We start from the raw sequence: 14164 nt of genomic DNA, 5'->3' as shown, positions 1-14164 counted from the left end.
TTGTGGAAGTTTCCTGACTTGCATGCTGATGGACGTTGCCATGCTGCAAAAGTAGGCATTTCATCCACTTAACTGACTGGTTCCTTTGAAATGCACAGTCTGTGCTGGGATGTCACATTTAAGGAACTTTTACTGAAAGTTGTTGCTCCACCCCACCTCCCCCAATAGACATTATTTCTGCAACCCAAAACTCAGCAGTCATGTGCTTGCAGATAAATGGGCCATTCATAATTTAGTGTTTGGGTCTTTGAGTTTTCACTGCATTCAATAGTTTTTGTTTCTAATCTATTGCACTGGAGCTACAATTCACCCAAAAAATAGGCACAAATATGGCCATGAAGCTATTAGGATAACAGCATCTTCGTGGGCTAGAAGCTGTCAGTGGATGTCGTCAGTGTGTGTGCGCCCATGAAAAGAAAAACTATTTTTTATATTATTAGTTATCTGAAGATATTTGTGAGCAAATCCAAGAACATCTCATAACAGGGACCAATCAAATGAGTCTGTGCAGCTCTTTAAGTGCTGACATCGTATTTGGGAGGATAGAGTTCATTTTGTTGGGCCATCATGATGGTTATTATCCATGGTTTTCCTAGAACACTTCAAGCAAATGCCAGGATGGTTTCTTCACCAAGGCTAAGGCTCACCTCTCATCCTGCCGTTGAAGAGCATAGTTAAGTATTCTGTGTATACCTATGTGGGCATGCTGAAAGTAATGCTTCCCAATTTTTTATGTGAAAACTCTTACATATTTTTAAACAAAGCAACCATTATAAACAATTTATATCTTTATTCTTCATGTTTACAAATTTATTTCTCAACATAGTCACCCTGGCAATGAATACATTTCTCCCAATGAGAGACCACTTTATTGATACTGTCACTGTAGAAATGCCAGCCTTTGCTGATCGAGCCACAGCCTCACCTCTGCTTGCACTGCTTCATCACTATGAATGTAAGTCCTCAAAGGTGTTCTTTAAGTTTTGTAAACAGATGAAAATCAGATGGGACCAAGTAGGGACTGTATGGAGGATGAGTGATGACAGTGAATCCAAGGCATCAGATCGTTTTGGGTGTTCATTTGAGTGTGGTCTGGCGTGCTCATGCTTCATGTGAGGACAAACTCTCTGAATTCAAAATGCTATTAAAGCACGCTGTTTCTCATGCACCAACATTGTGTATTGCCATGTTACATACAATTCGGAGCCCTCTAGAGGTGAGGGCTGCAAATTTGAAGACATGAAAAACAAAGATTTGTTTTGTTTAAAAAGCTTTAAGAGTTTTCACATAAAAAATTTGGAGGCATTACGCTTCAGCACGCCCTCATATATTTTGAGCTATCGATTTTTATTGTATTACTGTGACAACTTCTGTATCATTGTATGATGATCCTTGGATGAAGTAAATAGGTGAAATATTAATGGTGTAGAAGAAGAGAGTGGCTAAAGTCCTAAAGCAACCCTGCTATTGTTTAAACAACTTAAGGGAATGCAGCTGGGTTACATCCTCGACAACTGATAATATTTCAACAGGTAAACAGCCCATCATTTTCTAGACACAAAAGCAATGACAGAGCACTGTGCAAGGAAGTTAAAACCCAGTATGTGGGGATGGACAGATCAAGAAACATGATACAGAACAATATGCATACACACATGCACACATACGTGGGTGCTCATGTGGCCCTCCCCCTCCCGCCCCTCTTCACGCACACACAAAGTGAAGAAGTAGTGTCATCAGAAATTATTAATAGTGAATCGTAATTACCAATGGGTGAGCAATTAGCATTAATTCTAATCCTCTGTTGTTGACTGTGGAGAGGGCATTATTCCAAGCAGAATTCCAAGAACTGAAAGTGCATGCCAGAATCTCTGTGGTGTTATATTGTCAATGTTCAGCCATGGCACACTTGCACAGATGTTTTAAGCATGTGTGATGGTTATGCTATATGCACTGATATTTCACAGTCCACATGGTGTAACAAATGTGTGACATGCCACAGCTGTTTATGAGAATATGGTAGACACCCACCTTACACAAACCCAGATCGTCCTTTAAAAACCCTAATCTTCGGATGATAGGAGAAACACACACTTCACACCATGTTTCCATCGAATATGGTCAGTCCCATTGGAAACGCTACCTGCTTAAGGCAAAAATGCCACAGACTTACGTGCAACCTCGTTGTTTGCACTACTCAGATGATTCGTGGTTGGTCGATAGTAATGTGCTTCTTGTCAGTCTTTCACTATAATGATTCTAGTGAAAGATGACCCTGAGATGGGCTAACTCAGCAGATAGTGTCTGAGAAAACATGGGTCCCATCAATCAAAGTATGAAATATCTTCACAATGAGGCAGATGGTGGCACCTATCAGCCTGAAGATACAAATTAGTGTGGACTGACTTCCTACACACAGTGTATGCCACCGTGACAACAACCTGCTCCTGACCAGTTCATCAAGGGAGGAAAGGTAGTCATTCTTTTCTGTTGCCACAATGAAGCAAATATTTTGGTGGATTAAATTAAGGTGCCCTAAAAAGCTGTGCAAATTCACAGTGCCATGAGTCCAAACAACTACCTTAAGATAGCAAGCATCTCACCCAAGTTGTAAGAACACACTGATTTCATTTCACACACCTCATCTAATATACCTAGCAAAGAAGAATATTTCCTTCATTCATCAGTTTTCTTACATACCAAAAACGTTTCATAAGAATCTTGACTATTCAAGACAACTTCTCAGAAAACTCATTTTATGCCATATTATAAATTCAGGGGGATTTCTGACTCACTTCGAGCAATGGAAAGATTGTTTTCTACTGTATATATTTGAAAAGTTGCTACTTGGGCAGATCTTTTACTAGAAGCTTTCTCAGATGTCTTAAGAAAATACTGCAGTTACAAAACATAACACCGCAATTACACTATTTCACTTTTCACATGTTACTTACTGCTATATCTTTGTACACACTAACAGAACGCTGTGTATCCCCTCTGTCAGGATGACTTTCTTCCACATGTCGTTCCAGTTCTTGTAACATACCGGAATACTTTTCAAGACGTCTAAATGGTTTGCTCAAGCCTGTTGTCAAGACAAGAATACCGGGACTTACTGCACCATGAGACTCCATGAATGAATTTAACTGGTCCCTGAGAAAAATGAAAGACAAACAATTATAAAGCACTGTGAACTCAGACCTAGAAGAAACAGTAATTACTTTTTTGTAAATAAATAACCTAGTCTTGGGGTACAGACAAGTAATGCATAGTACGTACTTCAACATGGAGTCTATACAGAGCAAAAACACATTTTGCGACTGCAAAGACAACATACGCAATGACTTTAACGAGTTGTCCTTGATTTTTCTTACATATTAATAGCTGTAATCATTTTGTAAAATAGTTGTGGCTAACTGAAAATGGTTATGAAGCAAATGGACTATAAGCATCTTTACTCTTAAACACACCCATGCAAGTTTCCAAAACTGTGTCACTTTGGAATGCATTATCGCATCCATTTTCAGTATTCTATTTGTTCACAACAGAACAGTAACTCATATCACTAATGTTTGAATAATTGTGTTTGTACACATAAACGCAAGTCAGTTTATGTTTGAATTGTCTGTTTTTTCTTCATAAAACCAAAGGGACAGAACAGCTAGCCAGTACTTCTTTTTAGGAAGTATACCTCCCAGTACTAGCAATAAAACACTTAAAAATAAGTAAGTCCCACTTCTCATAGCTTTTCTAGCTTTCCATATTACAGGTTCTTTCTTCTGGGAGAAGAGAGTAATTTGTTGTAAGAGACTGGAAAGGGAAGGGGAAAGGGGAGAAGGTCATTCAAAACCCTGGCTTAGAGCTATCCCCCTGTTATGACGAGGAAAGGAAGCAGGAATGAGGGGAAAGGCCTGCGGCTAGATGCTGTGCTAGCTCCCATACTAAGATGAAGGGCTTTAGCTGTGCTGACCTGGTCTGTGCAGTCACTCCTCAGCAACACCATTCTTGACCACAATGAAGCTCAAAGTGTAAACGAGTTCGGGATGTGTAAGCTTTTACTCCATTGAAGAATATTTAAATTTATGAAGTGTGTTATATAAATACTTATGTATAAAGAGTACAATTATAACCATAAATACATATGCCTAGAAATGACTTTCAGCTATATATTTATAACCTCACTTGTCCAATGTCTTATGCATAAGCTGCTTTGTAGACAGGATCAATAAGAATAAAGTGAAATACAATACAAAAGATGTGCACAAGATCACAATTTACGAGGGATGCCCAGAATGTAATTGGTTCAAATGGCTCTGAGCATTATGGGACTTAACATCTATGGTCATCAGTCCCCTAGAACTTAGAAATACTTCAACCTAACGAACCTAAGGACATCACACAACACCCAGCCATCACGAGGCAGAGAAAATCCCTGACCCCACCGGGAATCGAACCCGGGAACCCAGGCGTGGGAAGCGAGAACACTACCGCACGACCACGAGATGCGGGCCCAGAATGTAATGCACCACATTGTTTTTTCTTAGCCAAAAACAATGCCACCAATACAAAACATTAAGTATGTATAATTTGAAGTCTCCTAAATGAGCGCACCAAGTTTCCATCGCTTCCAACAGATAGCGTAACTGCAGGACAGTTTCAAAATGGTGTCTGTAGGTGATGTACATTACAAGCAATGTGCCGTTATTGAACTTCTCACTACAGAGAAAGAAACTGTGGGGAATATTGACAAATGCTTGTACAAAGTCTATGGAGCACTTGCTACCAACAGAAATACAGTTAGTTGCTGGACACAAACGGAGAGGTTATCAGAAGGCGGTTCAGCAGAGCTCCACAATTTTAAGCGGTCAGGGAGACCATCCACGGTTGTCACACCTAACACACTTAGCCTAACCCTCTCGGACTTCCACTTGTATGGGCCGTTAAAGGATGCCATCCATGGAAGACATTTTGAAGACAATAGGGAGTTGATTCACACAGTGAAGTAATGGCTCTGCCACCAGGACAAGGATTAGTACTGACAGGGCATACCTGTCCTTGTTTTGCGCTGCAGGAAAGCCACAGAATGGGATGAAGATTGCACGTAAAAATAGAGTGTGTAGATAAAACATCATTCTTTCATATGTGTAATTCTCATAATGTTTAATAAAGAATTATTGAAGAAAAAAATGTGATGCATTACTTTCTGGGTAACCCTCGTAGTTTGCACTAACACGCTTATTCTTCACTAAGCTCAATTATTAATAACAGTGACCAGTTTGTCAATCATGAAAATTTGTTATGGAACTGAATCAGATCATCCTTACAATTACAATGGTGAAGTTAATTGTTACTGTGGTAATACACATTCAAATTTACTCAAAAAAGGCATAGTTTTGTCCTGTAGTAATTTATTAAAGAGTATTACAGTTCAGTAGATCATTTAATTCTATCCATAATTATTTCAACATTTCCAACAATCACTACTTCCTGTGACAATAACCTTATACCATTTGCAAACCACAACACAGTATAGTAAAAATCATTAATTTAGATTACAGAAATCATTCTAAGTTAGTAAACATTAAAGTTCTTCAGGTTTGCAGTTTTAAGATTGCATATTTTTGTGTACTGAATGTGCATAGTGGTGGTGTGAGTGAACACTGGGGGGCATTCCTGACACAAATCTTACTCATGAGCTTTAAAACTGTGGGTGATGTCTGATTAGTAACAGATGTGTGTAAGAATAAAACATTATTTTGTAAATTACATTATGCATTGAAACTTGGCTACACTGAATTTTACTGTGTTTGATGAACTACTAAAAGTATTGAAATTTTGATTTACGGAAAATCTTGTGGGCCAGAAATTTAGAGAAATACATGGCCACTAGTCTTCTTACATAATGTAAACCTCTTTGTTTAATATACAAGTGTCATGTTGAAAATCAAGGTTATGATAAAATCTGTAATGTAAATAAGAAATTTCAAGGTTAATTATTTCAAAAGATAATTGGTTTTAGGTAATTTAAAAAACTTTCTAGGTAAATTTGTCTGCTTAGCTTTCTGTTGGTGTGGGTCATTAGATAGAATTGCAAAGATTAACTTGCAAAATGATCCATGGAACATCTAAGTAACTAAGTTTTTCACGTATTGAAACATAGTGCTAACTTCAATCAACTGTAACTTTTAACTAACGTGCTTTATACCCAAACTAATGGCATTCCTGGTATCAGTATAGTGAGAAGAAAAACTTAACAATGAATTTAAATTTGTGTATATGTAGGGGGGGGGGGGGGGGGTGTACAGCAAAGAGGGAGGTTGAGGGGAGTGAGGTATCAGCTCACCTGACAGAATATTAGTCATCTCCTTAAAAGTCCATACTGGTCACTTTGGAGCCATGGAGACGGTGCAGTACTGGTGTCAAGTAGCCATGTGATCCTCCACCATAGACAGAATTGATGGCAGTGAAATCATGCAGTTGTGTGTGTGGTGGTGGTGGTGGTGGTGGTGCTGGTGCTGGGGGGGGGGGGGGGGGGAGGGGGGGGGGAGGGGGGGATATGTGACAGAAAAGCAGAAAGGAGCTATAGTGCTTGGTCATACCTATAACTACACTGAGAATGAACTTGCCCGATTTGTTAGTGTATCAATGTGGACTGTTCCACAGGTCTACAAGAAATAGTGTACATTGTAGACATGGACTAGAGACAAATGCCTTGCCTTGTCAATTGCAAACAGTTTCAAACATGACAGCAATTGCTGCTGTCAGTGAACACAAATACAACTTGACCACTTTCAGAGTCAACACTGCGAAAGGTATTGCATACTACTGATTACTTCACGAAAGGCAGTTGCTGACAGTGATGCACAAAGCTGCAAACCTTTTATATGGCAAACAATATAGAAGATGAACAGTAAGTAACTGGAAGCACTTAGTGTGCTCCCAAGAGTTGTGATTTTTTCTTCTTTCAAAATGATGGAAGGTGTCGAGTTCACCAACAGCCTAATGAGGCACTGAACCACACTAGACCGAGGTGCAGATCAGGATGGAGCTTTTTCTGTGATGCTTTTGTTGGTCCTACATATTCATGTTGCCACGAAGAGGAACCAGGATGTTTGTTGCCCAAATGTTGCCCTTTCATCTACATCATCTTGATAAGTATGCTGTGGATACACACATCTTTCAAGATGACAACAGCAGTTTTCATAGGGTTCACGGCTATGCTGCCTGACATGTAAGTAAAGTAAGAAAAATTCTAACATAATATGAAAGGGTTTTACATGGGAAAGATATGTGTGGAGGAAGGGGGGGGGGGGGGATTACAACAACATCTTAGAGATCAAATACCCATCCCTGAACTTTTAAAACTAGTGCTGTGTAGGAGGATCCAAAAGACTTTTTGGCATCTGGACCCATATAACAACGTCAAAGATATTTGACAACAATTGCATCAAATCAATACTGTATAATATCACCACTTTTTAAAACTTTGTCAAAGTTCTTTTACAGTGTAATACAGGCTTAAGGCCTCTTAAATCACACTGCACAGGATCTAGGTACTTTACTTCTTGGCATACCATAGTTGGACAGTTATCATGTGGTCCTTTCTGCATTCTCACAAATTGGTGGGGTCATTCCTATATGGAAGTTTATATGTTAAACATGTCACATTTTGCCCTGCCTTTTATCACATATGGCTTGCCAGTGGTGAAACATGCTGAGTGGGTGCATGGAGTAGGTCACACAACAGTAGCAGTTGTAAAAGTACATAATGTCCCATTTATTTAAGAGACTATTTGTTTAGGATAAAATCCTCTGACATAGTCAACTCGCATCAGGAGTGGTATACATCAAGAAAGTACACATTAAGAGTGAATATTCCTACTGAAATGATGAATGTGTAATATTCTTGAGTATATGGAAAGACATTTTGTGGCTGTGACAAGAACTGCAACCTGGATGGCTGAGTATGCAATAATGTCTGGCAGGCAGTGTGAAAACCAGCGCCATCACATCTAAGAGAAGCACTGCTAGATCAAAGTGTTATATATAAATCAAGAAGTTCTTCAGTCAAAATTTGTAACTGATCTAAAGGAAGTGAAACTCTTGTTTGTAGGGGGGCCAAAGTATTATTGTTTTATGAACTACAGTGGAACCCTGCCTTTAAACTGTTCAAGGCACTTCAAAAAAATGGGGTAAAATGCGAGGAAAATGTAGAATGTGAGAAATAACGTTTTAGGCTGTAAAAGTTACACACAGGATACCCCCTTGCATTTTTGCACTTTATATATGATATATATATACATACTAGGCATCAAAATATTTGTCAGGGACTTATTTATAATTTAATAAAAACTTCTGATGCAACTGGAACTGGTAACTGCTTGAGAAGTAGAAACATTTGACTTAATTTAACACGTCATAATCAACGTTTTCAAAAAGCCTGTAGCTGCCATTCATTATTTAAATAATTGAACACTGCGTTGTTACATATTTTCTTCATACTTGGCATGACGCATTGCAAGAGCGTTTTTTGTCAAGTGCAAATATCTACAAAAGATATCTACAAAAGTATTTTGTGTGGTGGTTGCATATTGGTTAAACTGTATCCCTTGCACTGTTGTCATCTTTTCGATGTTATCAGATACAGTGCCTCTTCAGTTATGTAGAAAACCACACACACACACACACACACAAACTATTACTCACATTGTTTGTTTGTGTAACATCACAAAAAAGACATACGTAAATATTGCACTTGACATTGAGAATAAATTCTCGAAACACGTTTTGCTCAACATGAAAAAAAATGTGTAACTGATGCTGTGCTTAAACCAAAAACATTTGGATAATGCAAAGTGAGTGATGGTGTGAACGAGTGCTACAAGTGACCAAACGACGAAACACACTAAATATGGTTCAACAAAGATGTCACAATTATTACAACAATCACGAAACGGCACCTGTATAGTAGAGACAGTTTGGGTGGGTGGTGAACTCTCACCAGTTTTATTGCACAGTGTTTTTCAACTTCCTCCACAAATTTTTGAGAAGTTATGGTCAGAAACAGAAGCGACTGTTTGAAAAGGCAAGTCTAACTCTGTTCTGTAATAAGTCTTCATGGTTCTAACCATAATTTCCACCTACCACAAAAGCAGAAATCCATTAGATAGGATAAGGCTAAATATTATTCATTCTGCTACACTATAGGTTCCAGTTGTGAATAGTTCCCCTTAATATTGGCACAAGTTGTTCGAGCTATGAGAAGTGAGATGCTGGCAGCACCAGAGCTTGAATATTTCTCACTTTGAAATCAAGTGAAACTAGATGTAAAAGACTTTAATTGTAAGTGTAGCCCCCCTCCCCCTCCCCATTGTAAGTATAGCTCCCCCCCCCCCCCCACCAATTGTAAGTATAGCCCTCCCCACCCCCCTTGTAAGTGTAGCCCCCCCCTCCCCATTGTAAGTGTAGCCCTCCCCCCTCCCCCTACCTACACACACACACACACACACACACACACACACACACACACACACACACACCTATTCATTCAGCAACTTTTTCAAGCTCCGAATGATTTCTCTACAATTTTTGCTCCACCCATCATGTCCAACAGAAAAAATAGGAAAAGGCTTACATTTGCCTCCTTAACAGTTGCAACTTATTCTGCCCTGATTACTGCAATTTTTATTGTTAGTAAGGAGGCAAGTTTGTCATTATCACAATAAAACTATTGAGACAAAGATAAATGGTGGTAAGAAGCACTGAGAAAATACTCGCTTGTGGTACCTTCTCTATGTTCTTCAGATGTGGCTTGGAAGAGGTTTAGAATTCATGATATCTCTGTTTGTGATCCACAAAGAACAAAAACGCATTTCTTTAAAGAACTCAACTCAATCCAAGCAAAAAACTAATTTCACCCCCTTCCGAATTACATAACACAAGATTCATACATTATGAACAACTTCAAATATTCAAATAAAGACCAACAAAAAACAAAGTAATTTCCAAGTTCTCTGAAACTATATGAGTAAGCTCATACAAAAAGAGTTATGATATGCTACATCCCTCATTCCTCCCATCATCATTGAAATCCACCATGTATTTACCCCAGAAAAGATTCACCTCTTCAATGACAGCACTCTTGGGGTTAAGCAATTATGTGAATTGCTCGATTACATTTAGGTGTGGACCATTTATGTGAAAAGCATAAATGCAACTATGATTTTTGCACAATGTTCTCAGATATCACAGTTTTCCTATTCTCCAGTGCCCAGGTTGATTTCTAACAACTGTTCAACCTTTGTATGAATTTTTCAATACTATGAGACCTTTCCTGGGAACTATCTTTTGTGGGATCAGCTAGACATCTATTACACACTGCATGTTACAGAACTCCAGTGGGATGGTGATGCCTTGATTTTGTGGTAGGAGGCAACCAAGAAAGCACTTGAAAAATTAAATGCAAAAGGATAGTAAACCAACTTTTATATTTTTGGTTTTACATCCACCATTGACTTATGAAAGGTTAACTGTAGATTTTACCAAGACTGTAAATTTTTGTCAAAATAAAAATTTATTGATGCACCACAACTGACTTGTTTCAACCTTAGACGAAATTTAGAAGTGATCCAAGGGGCTGTCAAAAGGCCTCTATGACCAAAATTTTAATTTTTAAGAAAAGCTTACAGCTCTGGCACGACCTTCAACAAGCAACATAAAGGGCTTCTCATGTGACCAAGAGTGTGTTCCCACAAAAATTAACATGTGAAGGCAAATTAACTACACAAGAAACACACAGCATTCTACTAATAATATGCTATAACATAATTAAAGAGCCTACATGAGATCTCTACAGCTCATTCTGAACAGCTGGGAGTACTGCAGCTCTTAAATGTCTAAAAATGAAAAAAAGTTCACATTTACTTTTGTGACATTTTTTGTCAAGTAAGTGAATGAATATATCTCTGCGCCATCTGCAAAAATAAACAATAAAAGTGATAAAGAGAGAAAACCAGTGAGAAAGCTTGTTTTTGTCTTACTTTGCATAGGAAATAATTATAAGGAGTGGCACAATAAAGTAAAGAAATAAGAAATCATACAGTAATCCTTAAAGGTCATGAGCCTCAATAAAAAAAATAAAGAGTATAAAACACCAGAAACCAACTTTTCCTTAGTGAAATAAGAAATATTCATTTCTCAACATGTAGGCTATACAAAAAGAATATTGAACTAAAAAAAAAAAAAAAAAAAGAGGAGACAATGTATTAGACAAAGCATTAATAAAATTCAAAAGTTAACCTGTATTTGTCAAGGATGCACACAGCCCTCGGATGGGAGGAGCAATAAACATGATGTACTTGTTTCAGTCTAGGTGCAGAGGTGAGGAAAATTTTCCCCACGCGTTGTTCTTGTGGTGGACGCTGACTGCATTCCTCCAACGCTGCCAGAAGCTGCTGATGTGTTTCAACAACAGTAACTATGTTGCTGACTAACTGGCGATATTCATCCCTGGAGAGTCTAGAAAATGGAATTAAACACGGAAGTTACTCCTAAAGGCCAATATTAATACTCCTAGGCTTTGTCTGAATATAAAATATTTGTATACGAATATGAATACTTTATTCAAAAATGACAACTTACAGTTTAACCCTAAAATTAACAACACACTAAATAGCTTATAACAACAATATTCAATTAGGAAAGAAAGGTGTCACAAAATCAACAAAGGGTTCTAGATCTCAACTGCAGCATGACATAGGTGGCATCTACTAGATTCTTGGTATAAAAACAGCTGTTTCAGCAGATAAAGGCAAGCACCTGAAATTGTAAAAAAACTGGCAAAGCGGAAGTGAGTGAAAGAATGAGTGTGAGACAGAAAAAGAGAGAGAGAGGGGGAGAGAGAGAGAGAGAGAGAGAGAAGAAATCATCCACTGGTATGACTAACAGTCAGCTGTCCACTGGGATGAACGGCCACTGCCAAACTGTGACCAAGAGCAAGATAAAAATGTTCAAATACGTGTGAAATCTTATGGGACTTAACTGCTGAGGTCATTAGTCCCAAAGCTTACACACTACTGAACCTAAATTACCCTAAGGAATAAACAAACACACAGCCATGCCTGAGGGAGGACCCGAACCTCTGCCAGGACCAGCCACACAGTCCATGACTGCAGCGCCTTAGACCGCTCGGATAATCCCGCGCGACAAGAGCAAGATAGATCACCCTGTGGCACAACATGCAGCTGGACATAACACACGTGATTTCAATGGCTGCTTCACTACCTGAGCCATCTGGATCCTCCCCTCCACCACCAGCTTTTCTGAACGGTGCAGATGGGAGCATCCTTACAACATATTCTCCACTCCCGAAATTATCCTGGCCTCAACCAACAGTAATAAGGCACTATACTGTCCCCACACCCTCCACCCAACAGTTTCCACCCCCTGTACCCTATCATCTCCTCCCCATTCTTGTCTCTCAGTCTGGCAGTCATGTTTGCAAAAGGTGTGTGTGTGTGTGTGTGTGTGTGTGTGTGTGTGTGTGTGTGTGTGTGCTCTCTTTATTAATGGAGGCTGTGGCCAAAAAGTACACGTGAGTGTCTTTTAATCGTGCCTGCCTAGAACTTTACATGTCTTCTTTACAGTAAGTAGTTGGGGTTGCGTTGTTTGGGGAAGGAGACCAGACAGCAATGTCATCGGTCTCCTTGGAGCAATTTAGGGAAATCATGGAAAACCTAAATCAGGATGGCCGGATGCGGGATTGAACCGTTGTCCTCCTAAATACAAGTCCAGCGTGCTACCCACTGCGCAACCTTGCTCGGTGAACAGTAAGTAGTAATCTCTCTCTTCCTACAATGTAGACTACACCCACATATATTCACACAAGCACAACTCCCACGCACATGACCAAGGTCTCTAGCCACAGCAAGCAGACTGTGAGCAACTGCACTGTTGCTTGCAGTCCAGCCTCAGTCACCACAGACGGTCATCATATGTGTACGAGGTGTCCGAGGATACTATTAATATTGCATGCCAGGTCATCAACATAAAACATGAAGAGCAAGAGTCCCAACACAGACACGTCTCAAGTCACTTCTAAATCTATGGATGGCATTCTCTCCAATGCAACATGCTGCTTTCTCACTACCAGAGACCTTCAATTAAGTCACGAACTTTGTTTGATACACTGTATTATCATACTTTTGTTAAGATTCATTGGTGTACTACTGAGTCAAATGCTCTTCACTAGTCAAGAAATACTCATTCACATCATTGCCTTCATCAACAACCAATGTTTCCAGAATCTGCATTGGCTGGCATGCAGACAGTCATGCTGTTTGAAGTACCTTGTTACATATGCAATCAGATAATGTTCTAAGTTTCTGTAATAGATAACTGGTAATGATACTGGACTGTTATTTAAGGATTGCTTCTGGTTTATGTAACGTGGGAAGTAGTGATGGTGGTTTTCACTGAAACAACTGGTTTTCAATTACACTGGTTCTTTTCCTCTCCAGTTTAACCTGACTTTTAAAATTGCCTAAAAATAACCAGTTTCTGAAATAACCAATTTTCGGTTTTTTATTGCTGTTCCTTCCATTAATAAACATAGATTTGAAACAAGAAATGAAAGATTCTAATGAGGGTTAAGGAGTAGGAGTTCACGATTGCTAGGAGGTTGAGGCAATGGCAGAAATCACTGTCTCCAGCAAAGAATACGAAGGTGAATTTTGGATGGTGTCAGTTTTTCACCCTGAAGCAGTCACGAAACTAGAGGTTCAGCTATCATCCCAAATTATAGCATCTCAATGAAATTACAGGTATGGCAATCACATTTATATTTTCTTCAAAGGAACACTGTTGGTGTTTTCTGCGTATATAATGTCCAAAGTTTATTGTGCATCCTCCCATTTTTAATCTTTCAAAGCAAATGGAACATTGTACTTCACTGCCACCTGACTTCATAAAATACTTCCAAACTAGTGATGGTGCCCCCGACAGTAAGAAACTACCACATACAACAGATGAAGATAAGTCTCGCACACTGCGTATAAACGTCTACCATTACATGGGTCATGCCACATGGCAGTAGCTACATTATTGTGCCTGCAACAATGTATCAATTCTTATTTCTTATGTTTGTTACTAGCTTCTAGCTATGTGT

The 14164-nt window shown here is 39.0% G+C and overlaps 1 protein-coding gene across 7 annotated transcripts in view; it reads right to left on the bottom strand.

Moving 5' to 3' along the window:
* Nucleotides 1-14164, bottom strand: part of LOC126322393 (rho guanine nucleotide exchange factor 7) — a 136980-nt gene that overhangs the window by 84365 nt on the left and 38451 nt on the right. For all 7 annotated transcript variants that reach the window (XM_049994340.1, XM_049994349.1, XM_049994318.1 and 4 more), the window contains 2 exons: nt 11299-11517; nt 2955-3153 (listed from right to left, as the gene is read on the bottom strand). In XM_049994340.1, the coding sequence (XP_049850297.1) occupies nt 2955-3153; nt 11299-11517 (418 nt within the window). The remainder of the gene's footprint in view (nt 1-2954; nt 3154-11298; nt 11518-14164) is intronic.

The sequence above is a fragment of the Schistocerca gregaria genome, chromosome 2 (assembly GCF_023897955.1).
Source record: "Schistocerca gregaria isolate iqSchGreg1 chromosome 2, iqSchGreg1.2, whole genome shotgun sequence".
In the NCBI taxonomy this organism is placed as follows: domain Eukaryota; kingdom Metazoa; phylum Arthropoda; class Insecta; order Orthoptera; family Acrididae; genus Schistocerca; species Schistocerca gregaria.
Note: the sequence above shows the minus strand (reverse complement) of the source record. Positions and strands in the feature narration are given on the sequence as shown.